At 44.2% G+C, this 20,314-nt stretch overlaps 1 protein-coding gene across 7 annotated transcripts in view; it reads left to right on the forward strand.

Annotated features, from left to right (window-relative positions):
* Positions 1-20,314, forward strand: part of AMOTL1 (angiomotin like 1) — a 144,749-nt gene that overhangs the window by 116,149 nt on the left and 8,286 nt on the right. For all 7 annotated transcript variants that reach the window (XM_019037200.3, XM_019037201.3, XM_019037197.3 and 4 more), the window contains 5 exons: positions 2,151-2,296; positions 6,001-6,150; positions 11,595-11,785; positions 16,790-16,915; positions 17,997-18,223. In XM_019037200.3, the coding sequence (XP_018892745.3) occupies positions 2,151-2,296; positions 6,001-6,150; positions 11,595-11,785; positions 16,790-16,915; positions 17,997-18,223 (840 nt within the window). The remainder of the gene's footprint in view (positions 1-2,150; positions 2,297-6,000; positions 6,151-11,594; positions 11,786-16,789; positions 16,916-17,996; positions 18,224-20,314) is intronic.

Here is a 20,314-nt window from a genome sequence, read left to right on the forward strand (position 1 = left end):
TGCTTAGGTTGATAACCAGGTAGAAGCTCTGAGATCCTGTGGTTCATCTCCAGGATGCCTGCTTAGTAATACCTGAGTGCCCTCCAGAGCTTGGACAAGGCCAGCAGCCACTATGCCCATTGAGATGTTGTCCAAACCTAGGGTTAGGTGGTCAAATATCAGTGACTTTGCACAGAAAGAGTGAGGTGCTTTGATCCCTTCAGGGCTGTGGATGGGGACGGGCAGCGCTAGTGGGCTGCTACTAACCCCTTTGTTTAGGTCTCTCACATGCCTGTTGTTGCTGAGGTCTCACATGCCCGTGGATTGGGAAGGAAGTTTCAGAGGCACCATTTCAAATGCTGCAGAAAGGAAGAAGGGGCAGTGCAGTGGGTCACTGCAGTGGGGCATAAAGAGCCCAGAAGTAGTGCTGTGCTCTGAGTCAGGATCTTGGTGGCCTCATCTTGTTTTCAGGGATGCCATTGTTTCTAGGAAGCACAGCCACCACTTAGCTTTACAAGTCAGCTCCTTCAGTCTATCGATTCAGAAGCTGTTCCATTGCCCTCTGATCCCATCGACATAATTCGACAATGCAAGGGTTGTGCAGTCAAGAAGGAAGGACATTGTACTGGGACATCAGGAAAACCAGATTCTGGCCCTGGCTCTGTCCCCACTGGCTGGGAGACCCTGGACAAGTGCCTTTGTTCCTCAGGGCTTTCCTCTTCTCAGCAATGAAGCAAAAGAGGGAGAACTGGATGTTGATGTTTCCTGTGATCCTTTCTGGCTCTAAAGTTGTGAGTTTATCTGATATTTGCAGCCTTACAGTGTCATTTTAATTTCCATGCCCTGTATTTAAAACCACATTTTTCTGCCCTGTTAGTGTGCTGCATTCTTTCTATTGCTTCAGAACACATAGTGCTGGTCCTAAATAACTATTCGTTAAATTAACGAATGAATATAGACAGAAATATGAATGAATGCAAACACTGTTAACCACTGGTTAACCACTGATGTCGCTTCCAGACTTGGGTTCTCTATGGTTCAGCGTGGGTTGCTAGGAGGATTGAGATAGCCAGTATGGAACACTGAAATGGTGTGGGCACATAGAAATCCATTTCTAACTACTATTGTTGCTGCTACTATTGTAATTCTATGCCTCATTTTCTATAAATACGGAATAGTATGCATACGGTTTTGTAACTACCTGTTTTCAATAAGGAGACTTTTTTTCATGTCACTAGTATTCTCTTATTTAATTTTAATGGATGCATCCTATCAGAGAGTTTCTAGAAGTTTATTTGGCCAATCTCTTACATACTGTTTGTTCAAGTTTTTCCATATTATAAGCAACGTATCTAAATAGTCTTATTTTTAAAAAACAGCATATTGCTTCTGCAACATGAAAAGTATTTTCAATAAGAAATGCTCATCCCATGACACTATCGACGCTGCCTGCTTAAACTACAACAGTAGAGCAGTCTGTATAGGACGATGGGTAACTAAGAGCATACCAGCCTTGGCTTCCCACATGCAAAGAGAGGCAGTGATCACCATCATTACATCAACATTGAATGAGAGAAAAGCAGTGTTCCTAAATCTAAAGCCTTGTCCCTTCCCCCTTTTTAGCAGGAAAAGGGGAAATTGTGGGGCCAGGTCATATGGAAAGAGGATCTACCTGGAGATTGGAGGCCTGAGCTTGAAGCTCCCCTCTGCTGTCTAGCCTCAGGCAAAGAGCTTACCTCTCTGGACCTTGGTTTATTTTTCTATGAATGAGAATATTAATATTATTATTAATATTACCCACCCTTTCATCACAGATTCGGAAAATGGAAGCAGGGAATGTTGTAAGCATAAAATGTAATAGTAGATACAAGATTAATTTGAAGTATGAAAGTCAATGTTGTAGAGAAGTGAGTTATCGAGAATATAGGGTCACTGGTTCTTTGTGTACTGTTCACAAGTGTGGCCTGGAATGTATCTACCGTTGACCGTGGTTTTTGAGAAAACCATTACCTTCCATACCACCACTATGAAAAGGGAGCAGAAACAGCAATTCAGTCCTCCATTATTTGCATGCTTTTTTATTTTTAATCCTTGCCAGATGTCGACTGGCCATGAGCCCAGAGGGTGTGCAATTTCTGATAGAGGTAGTTTTGTTCTTGTTTCCCTTCTAGACAAAGAATTCTTGAAGGAAAAGGAGAAATTAGAAATGGAGTTAGCAGCAGTGCGGACTGCAAGTGAGGACCATCGGAGACACATCGAGATCCTGGACCAGGCTTTGAGCAATGCCCAGGCCAGGGTCATCAAGCTGGAAGAGGAGGTGAGACCAGGCTGTGGGGATTTGGTGGGGAAGAGGGGAAGCAGAGCCCAGAGGGCTTCCACTTTCTTTTCCTAACCCAACTACTTTAACCAGAGCCAATTCCAAGGAGTTGAGACAGGGGAGGGATATGGGAAACTTCTCAAATAAAAGTGAATAAAAACAGAGTCTATGCATTCTAGAGCCAGGCAAAGTATGAAACGCACACGGGAATCCCATCAGCAAAGCACTCACACTCGGTGTGAAGCCCAGCCTACAGCCCATCGGTTGACACGTGTCCTACTCAGGCATCATGCACTGCATTTAGTAGTTTCTGATGAAATCAACCCTTTAGCTTAAGCGTTATGAGGTAGCCTTTTCCTTAAAGCCTGACTGAGGAATTAAAATGACCATTTCCGAGGTCCAAGCCAAGGAATCCAGGCTATAGATGAAGAAGAAGAAAAGGAGCAGAGGCCTAGCCAGGCAGCCAGGGGCCAGCTGCCTCACACCTTCCAGCACCCTGTGGTGGTGGTGGCAGGTGCCTCTGTGTTACACAGGCTTACCTGAGCAGGATCCATTCCAAGAAGTAGAAGCCCAAAGTCTATAAGAGTCTTAACTGAGAAAGTCTGCCTGAAGTGCTTAGCTTATTGCTGGGCACAAAGGAAATAGTATTGTTACTAACCCAACTGTTGTTGAATTTAAAAAAACTGTCTCTTCAGAAAACCTCCCCCGATGCTAAGTAACAGGGATGTTTCATCAGATTTCAAACACAAGGATAAAGCAGCTGAAGAGGAAGATGATGGAGTAAACGAGGGTCTTGCCCATTGGAAGCCTTTAAAACCCCACAAGTCTTGCATAGAAACTACCATTTTAATACTAGCATAAGGATCCGGGGCAACAGCCTTCCATGTTGCCACTAAGGAACGTATTAAATATGAAAACACTTGCCACAGAAAGTGACCTCAACCCCTTAAAGACAGGAGATCTGTTATGCCTAAGGGAGGCTGGGGCTTCTCATTATTGTCATCACTGAAATGACATCTCCATCTCCATGAGTGGAGCTAAGGAAAATCATGGTTTTTAAAATCTTTTAGTTTTAATATTTCTATTAAAGTAAAAATTAGTTGTGAGCTTCTTGAAGACAAGTTATAACAACCAATATGGGTCTTTTTTAAAAATCATTATATTTATGTGAAATCTTTGGTTGGTTGAATGTTGCCTCTCCAGAATGTCTCATAGGTCTGCTTCCAGCATCACTCGTTTCTAATTAGAGTTTCCTTTAAGGGTCTTAATTCAGTTCAGATACTGAGAGCCTACTGTAATTTACCATGATGGGTAAGAGTGAACTCTAGAGCAGACAGCTGTAAATGAGAATCCTGGCTCTATGGCCTGTCAGCTGTGTGACCTTAAGCAAGTCACGTAACCTTGAAGACTTTTCTCATCTCTAATGGAGATAATAAAGGACTTTACCTCCTCTTCCTGTTGTTACTTGGAGGATTAAATGAGATACTACATATAAAGCACAATGCTTGGCGTGGTAGTGTTCCAACAGTGTTGGCTGATGTAATTACTGTTACTAATCATCCTCATCGGGATATATGCCTTGCTAGAATTAAGGTTGATACAAAGGTGAAGGAGACAGATTCCTGCCTTCAAGCTTCTTGCAGTTGCTTAAGGATAGTATTTATTCATTTAACAAATACTTATTGGGTGCCTACTAAATGCTGAGCGCTATTCCAGGCATTGGGTAAGCCCTGTTCACTCTGCCCAGTGGAGACCAAAATAGGCAAATCTCTTGGTGCTTATATTCTAGTAGCTGCACATTCAGAAAAGTATACTCAGTGGAAGATATGGTAAGTGGTGTATGAATCACACACACAAAATATTTTGTCAGATGAGGCTGCAGGAACCTTCACTTAGTAGGTCTTCAGAAGCCAGTGGAATTGAGCAATCAAAATCACAAGGAATGAAAGGGCCAGATGAAAATCAATCCCAAGAACAGGTGTAAAAAGTCTAAAGTTGCTCTCTCCTCCTTGAAAGGTCAAAGCATCTCCATTTTATTCCAGTGGCTTCAGCTAGGACAGGATATAGGTATAACTCACAGCAGTGCTGCCTGCTGAGTCAGAAAGCTCACCTAGCAGCTAAATCACTAGCATGTTCCAGCTTGCCAGTGTCATCACTGAACTTAAGATTGAATACACCCAGGTGCGGAATGACAGGAAATAGCATCTGGTGTCTTCTCACCCAGGACCAAATCAAGTTGATGCCTAAGCCTGATTTTTGGCACTAGCCAGTTCTCAGAATGCTGTCAGTATGCCCAGGATTTATGAACATGGGCCAAACTCCTAATTGGAAGAAAACAAAGTCTGAGAGTAAGAGTTGGAAGTTGTTGGTCATAATTCTAAATCCATAGCTGATGTGACATTTCCATAAATTATTTTTACCTTAATTTCCATCTCCTCAGTTATTGTGTTGTTGAATATTCACTATGCACTTCCCATCTCTTCAAGGCTCCAACTACCTATCTATAAAGGACTCTGAAATCTTTAGGACAAAGTTACTCCATAGATAACTGTAATAAGAAAATTTTTTTATTTATGCACACATACATAAATGGGTACACATACATATATAAATACATACCTAATTTCTCTATTATAAATGTAATTTATGCTTATAGAAAACTTGAAAAAATATAGAAAAGAATAAAGAATTGCCATTCTGTCATATAGATAAGCATGCTTAATGCTAAGTATTTCATTCCTGCCTTTTTTTCATGGATAGACATTGTTATGATAATGTTGTATATAATTTTTGATTCTGGATTTTTCACTTGACATTATAGAATAAGCATTTCTTCATGATGTCAAAAACTCTTTTTTTAATTCTATCTATTTTATGCTATTTTTAGTTTTACTTTAAGTTCCAGAATACAAGTGCAGAACGTGTAGATTTGTTACATAGGTCTACATGTGCCATGGTGGTTTGCTGCACCTACCAACCCATCATCCAGGTTTTAAGCCCCGCATGTATTAGCTATTTGTCCTAATCCTCTCCCTCCCCTCACCCCCAGCCCCCAACTTGCCCTGGTATGTTTTGTTCCCCTCCCTGTGCCTATATGTTCTCATTATTCAGCTCCCACTTACGAGTGAGAACATGTGGTGTTTGGTTTTCTGTTCCTGTGTTAGTTTGCTGAGAATGATGGCTTCCAGCTTCATCCATGTCCCTACAGAGGACGTAATCTCATTCCTTTTTAAGGCTGCATAGTATTCCATGGTGTATATGTACCACATTGTCTTGGACATTTGGGTTGCTTCCATGTCTTTGGATGGACATTTGGGTTGCTTCCATGTCTTTGCTATTGTAAATAGTCCTGCAATAAACGTAAGTGCAAAAACTCTTTATTTACCTCACTTCCAATGCCTGAAAATGCAGAAATTATTAAGCAATAAATGAGTATTGAGCTCAAAGCTGCACAAATTACCAAAAGCAGGTACCCCGGTAGAGTCTTCAATTTCGTACATCCTAGCCATTGTAGGTATAACTGGCAGTCTATGTGTAAATCTTTTCTGTTCCAGTGCACTTGAAGGATAGGAGTAGGGCAGTGGGAGGTACGTGCACCTGTAGTTTAAATAGGATCTCCAGGTAATCTGACCCCACCTCCTCCACCCCAGCTTTGAGAATCAGTGGTCTAAATTCTGTGCCCTTTTTTACTCTTCTCCACTCAGTTACGAGAGAAGCAAGCATATGTTGAGAAAGTCGAGAAGCTGCAGCAGGCCCTGACCCAGCTGCAGTCTGCATGTGAGAAGCGAGAACAGATGGAGCGGAGACTGCGGACTTGGCTGGAGAGAGAGCTGGATGCACTGAGAACCCAGCAGGTAAGGAACTGGGCATGGACTGGTGAAAGAATTAGATATGTTCACTCAGCAAACGTATGGATGTTCTACCATGGGCCAGATCCTGCACCTTGCTCCCAGGATTCAGAGGGAAACAAGAACTCCCTGTCCTCAGTGAACCCATACAACAACCAGGAGAGAAGGCGAGCAGTCCGCTCACTGGAGTGACAGATGTCCTCACAGAGAGAAAGTGGTCGCCAGCTTGGGGCTGGGGAGAGCGGAATGCAGCATTAGATGACTTCAGAGAGGAAGACATTTGAGCTGGACATTGACAGATGAGTTTTTGGGCATTCAAGGGCAAGAACATCATAGGTAGAGGGAGAATATGGTAAAGGACAGGGCCATGAAATGACATGGCAGGTCCAGGGCAGCAGGGTGCAGGTAGCTAGGGGAAAGTGCCCAGTGCAGTGGCTGGTGAGGAGACTAAGGCCACTTGTGGAGGACATTTGGTCAAGCTGAGATACTGGGCTTTTTCTTATAGTCAACAGAGTACCAACAACTGGGAAGTTTTTAAGCTGGAGAGAAACATGATGCAAGAGATCAGGGAGAGAGCCCTCTGATGTCAGAGCACCATCCAGAGGGTGGATGTTAAAGTTGCAGAGGCCAGCCTGAAGGTTGTCGGTGCAGCCTAGGGTGTAGTGACAGTGAGAACCCGTGGAGGAGTTGAAGGGAAGAGCCAATAAGGGGGTGACATTAGTAGCACATGATGATCAGTGAGTTTTCAGAAGTAAAGGAGAGGAAGGGATGTAAGACCATCCCTAGAAAATAATATTAGCCATAATTCCCTATTCCTGCTGCCTGTCCTTCTCTGCTGGTAACAGCTGAGCATGTAACTCAGCTATGAGTAAGCACAGAGTGAAAAGCCCAGCCTGGGGTTCACCTGCACCATAGCAAGCAGGAAGAAGACTGGTCAAAGGCTCCTGGCCCCAGATGAGCCTGTCCACCATCACCCAGCATGATGAGCAGAGGCCTTTATGTAGCTGGTGAAGGTGTTTTCTAAATTGGGATACCAGGGAAATGCAAGGCAGGGCCCCATGGAATTATCTACTGGATAGAGCATAGTGGTTGTGGTTGAAACACTTGAAAACACTTGAGCGCATGCACTCAGGCCAGCTCAGCCCTCTCACGGGGCAGGCCCATGCAGTTCCCTCTGGGTATGTGCATTTGGCTGGAGAAGGAGGTGTTAGTGAGATTGCCCAGAAAAGTAAGAAACCCACCTCTGCCTCCCACTGTCTTGGCTTGGTGGATAGCTCGTAAGAAAAGGCAGGTCTGTCTGTGGACTTCTAATACTGATAAACTGTGCCACATACTTTGGCACAGAGTTACACCGTTCAGCTGTTCTCTGTCACTCAGTTGCTGAGATCTTCGCTTCCCCACCTGGGGACGGGGGTTCTCCCTGGTTCCAGGTACAGCACTGGCCCACAGTAGACACTGATGAGTCTTTCTTTGGCTAACCAAATGGGCACATCTCGGTTCTTAGAGCACATAAAGAATGTTCCTTCCTGGTTAATATGTCGTCCACACCCTAAAGTTAGATTACTTCTCCTTGGCTCTTCTGAGTGCTGTGAAACCAGACTCACCTCCGTTATCCTTGTTATTTATCAAGAAGAAACATAATGTTAGAATTATTTGAAAAATATCTTAATTGCCACAGAGGATAGTTGGCTGTATGCACACTCAGACCCATGCACGCTCACCCACACAGTTTCCTCAGGCAGGCAAAAACAACATTCCTGCTGTGCATGAAGGCTGCTGACAGGCTGAGGAGCGCCAGTGGGGGACAGAAATTTCAGAATTGAGGCTGTCCCGGGAAATTACTCTGCTTTCATTTTGGATTTGTGTTCAGGAGCTGATGGCAGACCCCCAGCTGTTTATGGCTGACATGAGACCGAAGAGGAGGAGACAGTCTCTAAACAGAATGGTGATGCTCAGCATCTCTTTAAAAATAACATTGCAGTTTGTTGTTGTTGTTGTTGTTTTAATGAGAGCATTAATCTGCCTCCTATGATATGAAATACATTCAGGGATTATGTCCCTGTTGCTCCTGATACTCATTAAAAAGATAAGTAGAGGTTGAGTATCCCTTATCTGAAATGCTTGGGACCAGAAGTGTTTTGGATTTTGTATTTTCAGGTTTGGGATGCTCAATCTTACTATTTTTTTTTCCTGTAATGTTTCTTTATTTTCTAATGTTCCCAGTAAGCATACATTATCTTATAACCAAAAAAAGGTTAAAATGTTATTACAAAAAAATCCACTGGAAACATCTTGAGTTTTTTACTAGTTCCATGTGGCAGATACTGTGTAAAGGGCAAAGTGTATCTAAACTCATTTTTGGGGCCTGTGGGCTGGTCTGGGGGGCAGCTCTGCTGGTCTCACCAGGGATGACTCGGAATCCACTTGAGAACATGGAGTCATCTGAGGAACTCAGCCTGTCCAGGAAAGGGGATCCAGGGCCTCTCTGATCCCCTCCTCCTCATTCACCCTCACGCAACTCATGAATGTGCCTGCCAGTTCTTGGGCAGCAGCCTCGGGAAAGACTTCCGCCGTCCACACCACACCCTGTTCCTTCATCCCTGTGTCCAAGGCAGTTATCTGACAGCTTTAGAAAGCATGCTGGGGTCACACTGTCACAGAGCTCCTGGTCATCTCCACCCTCAGCAGAACAATAGACCAAACACACGGACTCACCACTTCCCATAGGGCATGATTCTGAAGAGACTTTTGAGAGCACAGCTTAGAGTTCTTGTTGAATCAACAGCCCAGACAAGGGCTCTGCCCTTTGACTTATGCCGGGACACAGCTGAGCCCATCTACTTGGCCCCCTCTAACAACACAGAGCCCTTGAGCAGCTCCAATTATTTCAATTATTTCTTCTGGACCTTTCCAGAAGGGCTGGTACGCTGAGGATGAGCAGTGAGGCATGGAATCGTGTGTTGATTCTGAGCATGGGCCCCAGGGTTAAACCAGCCACGGTTGAATCCTGCCTCCCACCAGAAAAGTAGCCTAGAGTAAGTCATCTTTCTGAGCCTCAACTTCCTTGTCTATAAAGTGAGGCAAATAAATTATACTTACCTCACACTTGTAACTACAAATAAAATCTGAACAAAGTGCTTTCTGGAATGCCTTGCACTTAGCAACTGATTAAAAACAAATCACTCTCACTGCTGTTCTCATTGCCATCATTACCTTCAGAGTCATTTGAAGTTTTAGGGCATTCGTAGGTACGCTCTCCCAAATTCCACCCTTATCCTGGATTTTCTGGCCTCATTGAAAACAAGGTCTACAGAAGTGTGGCTTATTGAAGGGGGGTGGAGAGAGAAAGATAGGTTGGGACAATAGGACTAGGAGAAAGAAAAGCTCTTAATCAACAGTTCCTGTTTTATAAGTAATTGCCCCTCTACCATGGGAGGTCAAATAGTACTTCAGCATCATTAGAAACTGGGAGGGAAGTGAAAGAGAAAACAGATAAAAGAGAGAGGGGAATTTACATTTTTAAGAACTCACAATTTTATCTCTTTTACAAAGAGCTCAAATTAATTTTCGCGTCTTACTTCCACAGTAGTCCTATGAGAAAGAAGAGAGAAGGTTCTTGAAGAATGTTCTTTGAAAGGAAAATGAGGCACAGGGAAGTTAAAGGTCATGTAGCTAATGAGGACATTCCTCCCATGTGAACACACTGAGGGCGAAGACTTAATCTGTAGTGTTCACTGTTGCATCCCTGGTACACTGTACATGCTCAGTCAATACTTGTCGTCTAGATGGCTGAATGGGCGGCAGTAGCTGGCACACCTGACCATCAATCTGTTTTTCTCGGTAGCACACTTACCCATTAGACCATGCTAGCTCTGTACCCTTGAATGTTGACATTCATGCATTTATGTAAATAACTCTTAATGACCTGAATTAGGGGGGGCTATGAAGAGTTGTCATGATCTCATGTGAGGTTAAGAGGATTCTGCAAAAATAAGCCAGCTGAGATGGTAACAAAAGGGATTTAGATAGAAACTGACAAGCATAGATGGCAGCTTAGTGAGGCCATGGGAGATTTTTCTTGGAAAGTTTCTAAAAATAAGGGAGCGTCTCATCTCGCTGGACTGGTTCATTTGTTCTCCTGCCTGAGGCTAGGTGCCTGGCCAGATGGAGTCAGTGCCCTTTATGCACAGTTCAGGTGAGGACAGGTATGCCCTTCTGCTCTGTTCCTACTTATAATGTTGGTCACTGGCAAGATAACACTTCCTAGAATAATTTATATTTGTAGCTTTAAAAAACTGAATAAAAACAAAATTTGGTTTACAAAAAGCCCATACACCCATTTCTTTTTTCCTCTCTGATAGGATTAGATTCCGTCAGTACAGCTTGAATGCCCAGCTGTTGCTCTGGGTAATTCCCCAGTCCTTTTCTTAATCTAGGGGATTATGTGGTTTCGGGTGAAGCATTCATGTGCCTCTCACCTTGCACCCAGCTCTGCATTTAAAATTTGCAACCACTGGAAAACAGGAGGGGAATGTGTACCCCAGGACATAGACTAGCTGGGATGAAATCATTCTCCCTGAAGTACTAAGGAGCCTGGTCCACACTCTGACTGGGCCCCTAACCCTGAGACCCCAAGATGACTTATCTCTGCTGCTGCTCTGAAGGCAGAACTTTCTCAGAGTGCCATCTTCTTCTGTGTCATGCTCTTTAGAGGAAATAGTGTACCTAATTAAAGGAAAAAGATTCTGAAGTATGAACATCCTCAGTTTGTGAGCAATCCAGAAAATGGCTTTATTTTCTCTTATTGACACAGATGAAAAGGCCGAAAAATGAGCTTGCCTTATGCTAGAGGTCTTCTGCTTTCATATGCATTATCTAGTTTGATTCTCATTCTCAGGCCTCTGAGTGGGGCAGGTGTGAATACCTCCTTTCCCAGCATTGCAGCTAGGGAGCATGCAATTTGGGGCATCTCCCACTTCCTTTGCCTTCCATTTCCCCCACCAGCCTTAGGGGAAACAAACAACTGGAATCACTTTGTGGAATTCTGGAGAAAGTACCCTAGACCAGGAGGCCAAGACTTAATTCCTATTCTTGCTTTTGGTGTAATTAACTGCATGCCATTAGACAAGCCACTTCTTGTCATGCAAAGGCCTTGACCTGTGGAGATAGACCCAGGTTTGAATCCTGACCCTACTACTGATAAGCTGAGAGACATTGCATCATTAATTTAATCCATCAGAAACTTCATTTCTCATCTGTAAAACTGGGATAATATTGTCGTTTTGCAGAGCGCCATGAGAATTAACTACAACAGAGGAATTTGGAGGTGAAGTAGCATGGTGTGTGAATTGCTGCAGGATCTGGGGAACCTCATGTGTTCTGTATGGGCAGTTGTGTAGACAGCATTGATGTGGTTTTGAGCATCAAAATGTTTTTTTCTACTCCTTCAGAAACATGGAAATGGCCAGCCAGCCAACATGCCGGAATACAATGCCCCAGCCCTCCTGGAACTTGTGCGGGAGAAGGAGGAGCGGATCCTGGCCCTGGAGGCTGACATGACAAAGTGGGAGCAGAAGTACCTGGAGGAGAGCACCATCCGACACTTTGCCATGAATGCCGCGGCCACTGCAGCAGCTGAGAGGTGAGACCAGTGGAACTCTGGTGTCATAAACCACAGTTAAAAAAATCAAAACAAAACAAACAGGCTATCCAGAGAGGTCCAAGGCCCATCCTAGGGAGTGAAGTCAGCTAAAAATTATTTTTAAGTAGTTACAGTGCTAGTTGGAGAGCAAAGTGGTATAACATTTCTAGAGGATGATTTGGCAATATATATCTTTCCTTTGAGTCCACAATTCTAGTTCTAGATATTTATCTTAAAAAAATCATAGACATGCCAGAAGATGAATGTCTAAAGAGTTAATCTCAGTGTTGTTGAAAATATCAATACATTTAACATAGCCTAGATTTCAACAAGAGGAGGTTCATTTAATAATTTAAAGTACATCACACAGTGGAATACTGTGCAATCACCAAGAATGATGTTGTGAAAGTATATTTAAGGCACTTTTTAATGCTGCGTTTATATCACGGGCCAAACTAGAAGAATAGATAATCCTCATAGCAGCCCTGAGGGCAGGTATATTATTATCATCTTCATTTTACAAGCAAAGAAAATGAGGCTTAGAGAGGTACAGTGGTTGATTCCTAATCACACTGGTAGTGAGTGATGGGGCTGTGTGTCATATGGAGATCTGCCTGGCTTGAAAACATTTCATTTAGTTTGAAATTCTTTTCTGCTGCTGTCAGTTTTTACCTCTGTTGCCTTACCTTCTTTTTGTAGGTGCATGGCTTATTCTGTCTTTATAAACTAGCTCAAAGTGTGCAGTAATTCACAAAAAAAGCTCCCAAATGTTCTGTTAAAACATACTGTTGTCAGAGTGAGCAAGGCACTCTTGACCTTTGGCCACTGGATCTCAGCTGCATGCAAAGTCGCTGCACACACATGGGTGGCTGTGCAGGGGACCCATCCAGCCCCTCACTGCCTCCCACCCAGTTTGCTTTCTGCCCATAAGTTATATTGTACATTTAACTTAAAGTTGTTTGGAATTCACAATTCAGGATCAATTTATGTGGAAAGGATCCTCAAATTTCAAAGGAGCATCCAGAAAATGGGACTTCTTAATAAATAAGGGCTATGGTACTATTTGGATGACAGGACATGTATCGAGAGAGGAGTAAAAGCCACATTGCCTTGGGATGGGTTACTATATTTTTAATGACTATGAGAAGGCCTGTTGGGGTACAGAGGGGATACTCTTGAAGTTATTCACGGACTCTCAGGCTCATTATCGAAGTAGGGGAGAATCCCCAGTGGTATGCTCAGATGTTAGCACCAGGAATTGGAAAAAGCATTGCCACCATTCGGGCGTTGTTGTCTGCAGTGGGTGCCACAGCACACTTGCACCGAGAAAGACCTACAGACCCATGTGGAAAATGACCGTTTGGGAATCATTTTTCTGTGCTTCCACGTTGTTTATGTGTGTCTACACTTTGATGGGAAGCAGCCCGCAGTGTCTATGAGAGTGAGGCTTTGGGAGTGGGGATAGACACTTGAGATGGTGCGGTGAAGCCCCAGGGTCCTGGGTTGAGAGTTGGAGGGAAGTTGCAGCCTCCAGTTCAGTCCCTGCAGTATATGGATGGGCACAGGGAAGCCTTTTGAAACATTGGTTGATTTTTACATAATTGAAATGGGTTTTTTTTCAGCTTTTTGTTTTCTAAGCTAGTAACTAAATTTCCTCTCTATTCCGAGGAAGAGAACAGGTCATCATAAAGTCACAGAGGGACCTGGTCTTCTTGGACATACGTGGTCTAGTGCACTGCTGTCCACGGTTGCCCTGGGAGTTTCCTTCCTCCCTGCAATTTTAATGGAAAGAATGCTTTAATGGAAAGAACGTTGCACAGGGAGGCAGGACACCTGCGCTCAGGGCTTCTCCCTCCCTTCCTGACTGTGCATGTGTGATCTGGGACAAGCCTTTCTGAGTGTCGCTTACATCACATGTGAAATATAAATGATGAGAGCAGGGAACCTGACCACATTGCTTTGGCTGAGGACACTAAAGCCCCAGTAGCAGTGTAAATGTGTGACCTTGGAGGAATGACACAGGGGCTTCCACGTGTCATTGTTGTTTCAGCGTCTGTGGGTTTATCATGTTAGATGTCTGTTTGGGATCCTGGGCCCTGAGGGTATGAATGGGACTAGAAAGTAAAATTCAGAAGTCGGGGAATGAATGAGTCCAAAGCATAAACCCTGTAGTGGGCAGAGGAGGGAGGGTAGGGAGCGAGTAGAACCAGACCCAATCACAATCACCCACTCACAGGATTCTAGGCCCAGCCTTGTTCTTATCCTCCGTGCAAGGGGAAATGACTCTTACCCCAGAGAACGGGAGTTCTGTGGGATTTACCCAGTCCCACTGTTCCCCTTCTCTGCCTTATTTGGAGTCTTGGATGGGCAGAGGGAGCCCCTTTCCATCCCCGTCACCCCGCCTTCTTTGCTTTTACACATATTTATTGAGCATCTAATAATTCTGTGAGCAACTACCCTCCCCATTACAGACTACCCCTTCTGGGTGGGGGAATAGGTTCAGAGAACCTCAGATAGCTCCAATCTTAATGTTCTTTTCAAAGAAAACCTCTGTCATTTCAGAATTGCTTTTTCCTTTTCAGTAAGAGAAAAAAGGAAAATGAAGCGTTTTTGAGAAAGGTACACATTTTGAGCTCTTATTGACTAGGTGCTAAATGGCCACAGACAAATTGGTAAAAATGACTATTTCCAGCCATTAGTTTTGTGACTTTTCAACCGCAGATGCATGCTTTATATTTATAATCAATGATTTTTAAACAAAGAAAATAACTTCTGTAAACCAACTGGTTTTCCCATCTTTATGCATCTTGATGGTGTTGGTCAGAATTTTTAGAGAGTCAGCTTATCTTTTATGTGTGCAGAAGGTTTGGAAAATTTTTTAAAATTTCAAAGCAATGTAATATTTCTTTCAGAGTTTTATATATTTACTTTCTAAGTTGCTTTCCTCTAATTGTGTTTGCTCTCCTTACTTGGCAATGTAAACATGAATTTTCAGATTTGTTTCCAGCTCCATGTAAAGTCTCCAAAAGTAAATTTGTTGAAAATGTTTCTAGCCACTAATTTCTATATTGATGATTTTGTGCACCATAGTGTGAATTTATAATTTTGCAAATATGTTTAAAGCTTTTTGTTTGCTTTCTACATCATTTGGCCTTTAGTATATTTTCAATGACACTTTGCACTTTTCTGAGCCACATTCTCACATATGCCCTCTGGTTTGTTTTTATCTTTACTCATCTTTGCTGAGACCTTCTTCTTAAAGACATATGAAACTTGCAGGAGTATAGAGCGATGGTTAGGGGCATGGACTTTGGAGTCATAAATACCTGAGTTAGAATCCATTTTCACTATTCACTAACTGAGTATTCTTGGAAATGTCACCTAACCCTGGTTTCTTCATCTAGAAATTGAGGATAATAATACCTTGTGCACAAGTTGTGAGAACTAAATGAGAGACCATGTGTACTGTGCCCTACCCAGTCCGTGTATGAAGTAAATGCTCATTAATGTTGATAGCTGTCATTAAAGGGGCCTCTATTTTTCTGTTTTGGGCTATTCTGTAAAAAAAAAAAAAAAAGCTTTAAAGTTTTCAGGCGGGGCGCGGTAGCTCACGTCTGTAATCCCAGCACTCTGGGAGGCCGAGGCGGGTGAATCACCTGAGGTCAGGAGTTCGAGACCAGCCTGACCAACATGGTGAAACACCATTTCTACTAAAAATACAAAATTAGCCAGATGTGGTGACGCATGTCTGTAATCCCAGCTACTTGGAAGGCTGAGACAGGAGAATCGCTTGAACTCAGGAGGTGGAGGTTGCAGTGAGCTGAGATCACGCCACTGCACTCCAGTCTGGGCAACAAGAATGAAACTCCATCTCAAAAAAAAAAAGCTTTTCAGTATGATTGTACATTGGAATATGAAGTTAAAAAGATGTGAAATACTTGGCTACATCATGTCTTACTAATTAGATACTCATGTAGTCAGAGCCATTATTGTGCCTTTCATCTTGAGATATATCACTTAGATGATGCAGTGATCTTATTTTTACTAATCATTGTTAGTTAGTAGTAATTAAATTGTCAAAACCAGTGGCAGGAATAGTTATCTGTGACTGGTTGTTTATAGTCAGACAGATGCTTGCAGTGAAACTGCTTCTTAATCTTCTCGTGTCTGCCCTTGCCCTCACTGCACCCACCTCACCTGAACTTGTCAAGGACAGTGTCTGCCTTCTTCTTTCTGTCCTGGACCCTGGCATGCCTATTACATTGTCCTGACCTGCATCCCAGGCAGGGCCCATGAAACAAGAAGTGAGACAGAATACGACGTGAAGGAAGACTTCAGCTTGGAGCCTCACTCTCTGAGAGGACCAGTCTCAGTTTTAAGTATTTACTGAGCCCCCATTTTACTGTAAAATACTGAAGTAGGCATTCTATGCTGTATGGATGATAAACAGAAATAAAACCTAAACTCTGATTGGAAAAGTGAGGTATAGGACAAGCATGAAAAAGTACAAGCATGGAAACACCAACAAATACAATAATAATAATAATAGTGTCCATAAGTCAGTAGATTAAATCTCTAGGTGCCCATTTTACATATTCATAACATGCCATGTAGCTACATACATAATGTAGTCAGAAGGGGGAGGGGACTTGATTTTTGAATTTTATTTTGTTTTCCTTAGATGCTGCTTAATTCTATCTAGTTAAGGAAGAGAATTGGACAGAATTCAGGAGAGGAAAAGTGGGTGAAGGAGTTTGTGGAGTTTTAGCACAGCACCCTGTGGTCACCTCTCCACAAGCATTTACACCTTTCTCTGTATGGGCATCAGATGAGATTGATAACTGAGCTGGGGAAATTGGGAGGGAAAGGCTTCATGAGCCAATGCGAGATGCAGAGCTGATCTCTGTTCCAGCATGAACACCAGCCTCTCCGTTCTGTGTCTGTTTGCATTGAGACAAAGCAAGAAGGTTTCCTATGATCAAACGCATATCCTTGTGTTGCCAGGGACACCACGATCATCAACCACTCACGGAATGGCAGCTTCGGAGAGAGCTCGCTGGAGGCCCACATCTGGCAAGAGGAGGAGGAGGTGGTGCAGGCCAACAGAAGGTGTCAGGACATGGAATACACGTAAGGGACGGCTATGTGTGACGTGTGGGGCCCGCTGCATTCACACTCCAGGCCTTCCAGAACAGATTGCTTCTCTGTCCTGTTCTGAAAGGCAGTGAGCATGAGGTCTCCAAAAACTCTCCTCCCCTATGCTGTGCCATGGAGAGAAGGAAAAGGTTCCAACCTAAGCACGTGGTTCCACTCAGCAATGGATCTGGTGCCGGAGTTCTCTGGGGGAAATTGCGTGTCACCTGCAGGTTTTAAGATGCAGGCTGAGTCTAGTGACAGAAGAATTTAGATGTCTGTGTTATTTCTTGGTGTCTATCTCTATGACATTATGAGCTGAAAGGGGGAAACATTATATCCCAAAGATTCAGAGTTTTTGAGCCAGAATTTATATATTCCAGTCCAAAATAAAGAACATATTTAGCTAATGCACTCTTCTGATGGGCTACACAAAATTTCCAGCAGACTTTTTGACATAATAAAACTAGCCTGTCCCCCTTCACTACCTAAGGGCTTGTGGAACCCTGGGAGCCCTAGGCCTCTTATTTTGCAGATGTGAAAATAGGGCTGAGTAGTTGAGCCATTGATAGATAGGCTCAGTGAGTTACTATCAAAGTTGTGAAAATAACTCAGCATTCTTCCAGAAAAATCATCTTCTACCAGAGAACCTGTTCATCTTGGTTCTTTTTTCTTAGAAAATAGAGAAATTGACTTTAGTTGAAAGCTCACCCTGTTTGAGGCTTTAGAGTTTTTATGCTTCCCTATGCCCTACCTACCCCCGGCCCCCACTGCCAGTGCTAGACCCTCTAAATATGGTCCCCAGCCGACTTCGGTCCAGGAATGTGGCCACGGTCATTCTAACTGTACCTCGCTGAAGTCCCAGTCTCCCAAGGTGCCAGAGAAGGTGTACTCTTTTGACATATGACAAAAGACCTGTCTTAACAATTTGGAGATTATCAACATTTGAAGACTCATACTGTGCTTCATCCTGTATCCCTAAATTACAATTATAGTCTTTGGGACAGCCTGAGATAAATGTTTCAAGTTTTTCTAGCCAAGTGGCTTTTTATGGAGACTGTTTTGTTTTGTTTTACAGTATTAAAAATCTCCATGCCAAAATCATAGAGAAAGATGCTATGATTAAGGTCCTGCAGCAGCGATCTCGTAAAGATGCCGGGAAGACAGACTCCTCCAGCCTACGTCCTGCCCGCTCCGTTCCATCCATAGCAGCAGCTACTGGGACACACTCTCGCCAGACCTCTCTTACCAGCAGCCAGCTGGCTGAGGAAAAGAAGGAAGAGAAGACCTGGAAGGGGAGCATAGGTGAGCCCCACACCTCTGTCAGACCATGATTGGAAAAGCAAGACCAGACAGCTTCTCTGCCACTCATGGGACACGGAAATGTCCCTGAATAGTTCCTGGTCTCAGTTTACTCATCTGTGAAGTGGGGAGGGAAATCAGTCATACTTCAGTTATAGATATGTGGAAGCATTGTGTAAATTCTAAAGACTGCACCACTGGAGTAGCTCTTAGCCATGGGTTGACTCAGATCAGAATTATCTATTATTGTTGTAAGTTGAGGTGACCCTTATAACACAAAAGGCTCTCATAGAAAAGCCTAGAGACATCACGCCTCTGAACTTGGCTCTGCTCTAGACCAGTTGTATGACGGCTCCACCTCTGCTTCCACGTCTGGAAAGGGAGGACAGTGTCTGCCTGCTTTACCCCATGGGGCGTGGGAGGGAAGAATGGGATAATGGGGGGAGGAGAGTGTCTGCCTGCTTTACCCCATGGGGCGTGGGAGGGAAGAATGGGATAATGGGGAGAGCACACTGGAAGAAGTGCTCTCTCGCATAAGGTAGGGGTGGTAAGTTTTTGCTGTATTGTTGTTGCATGGGCAGAATTCCCTAAGTGTGGTCTTAGCCAGGAGTAGGTTTCCTGGGGGCAGGCAGGCTTGTTGGCTGGCTGGGCTAGCCAAGCTGGAGGGGAAGCAGGCAGCATGCTCACACACAGGTCCTCCACATCCTTCCCCTGCACTCTGGCCGCTCCAGGGGTCTGGCCCTTCTTTGATGCATTTCCCCACATCAGATCGTGTTTTTGTTTCTCTGTGCAGCTGAGAGCCAGTTGTCCTCAGCATAAGACCCCAAAGGAGACTGGCTGCTCTGGGCCAGAGGGGATAAGAGCTTCCATATGAACCCGACAGAGTTGGGGGGATCAAAGGCTCCCAACCAGAATCTGTGTTTGAAGTCCCTCCACTGGTAGCTTCAGCAGCCCCTGCCCCCAAAGGAAATGCACTTCAAAGAAGACGTGTGTGGACAGCAGCTGAGATCATCAAAGACTGTCCCAAGGACATTTAGCTCCCACCCCAGCTAGAGAGCTGGGAGGCAGTGCTGAGCCAGGCCTGGTCAAGGAATTTGAAAATTTGCTCAGCTCTGGTAGAAACCTCCCTGGGAGTCCCCTGTTTGTGACGTGCAGCCAGGCAGGCATCTCTGGTGTCTGTGCCTGTATGCCCCAGGACCTGGCATGTCTAAACCAGGCCTGGGAGCCGGAGGACTTGTTTGAAGGAAGAGCTACTGTGTTCCCTGCACTGATATTCCTCCTCGTTGTTGTCATTGGTGTCCACGTGTCACAAACACAGGGAGGGACTCTCCGAGGGGCTGAGGCAGGTTCATGGGTGACTGCGCAGTTCCCCACATGTTGTCACCATTGCTTGCCTGATAGGCTCTGGAAGGAGGTGGAGGTGACAGCATATACCTTCCCAACTGCCCAGGGTATCCCAGGAGCTATGGCTGGCTAGTGACTTATTCAGCCTGTCACTCCCTACGAGGACATCCTGCAGACTCTGGAGTTTCCACAGGCTGGGTGATGAAGTGGAAAGAACATAGGTTGGACTCCAAGTCAGGCACAGTTGGGTTTGAGTCCCATTTCTGCTGCTTCTTAGCTGTGAGATGTTAGTTTTTGTGAGCTTCCATTTCCTTCTCCGTAAGACAGGATAAGGCCTGTCTCGCAGGAATGACATGCAGTATGAAGTGAGATGATGTGGGAAGCGCAGGTGAAGGCCTTTGCTGCTCAGCGTGGTCTGTGGACCAGTGGCACCAGCACCATCTGGGAGCTTCTTAGAAATACAGAATCCCAGGCCCTGCCTGCTGGATCAGGTCTTCCTTTTAACGGTATAGCCAAGTCATTGTTATGCACATTGCATTTTGAAAAGCACTGCTCTCGACAAACTGAACTGCCCTGAGTTCTAAATGGGCACCTTAAAACAGCTCTGGCGAGGATACTTTATGAATTGCTGGCTATCTAACCAGATAAGAGAACAAATACTTGATTGCGCTTACCGCATTTTCTATAGGCTAGCATTCTAGGGTGCTGGCACTTTCCCGCGTGTGTGCTGTATTTAAAAATAAAAAGTTA

Source organism: Gorilla gorilla, chromosome 9 (genome assembly GCF_029281585.2).
Source record: "Gorilla gorilla gorilla isolate KB3781 chromosome 9, NHGRI_mGorGor1-v2.1_pri, whole genome shotgun sequence".
Classification (NCBI taxonomy): Eukaryota; Metazoa; Chordata; class Mammalia; order Primates; family Hominidae; genus Gorilla; species Gorilla gorilla.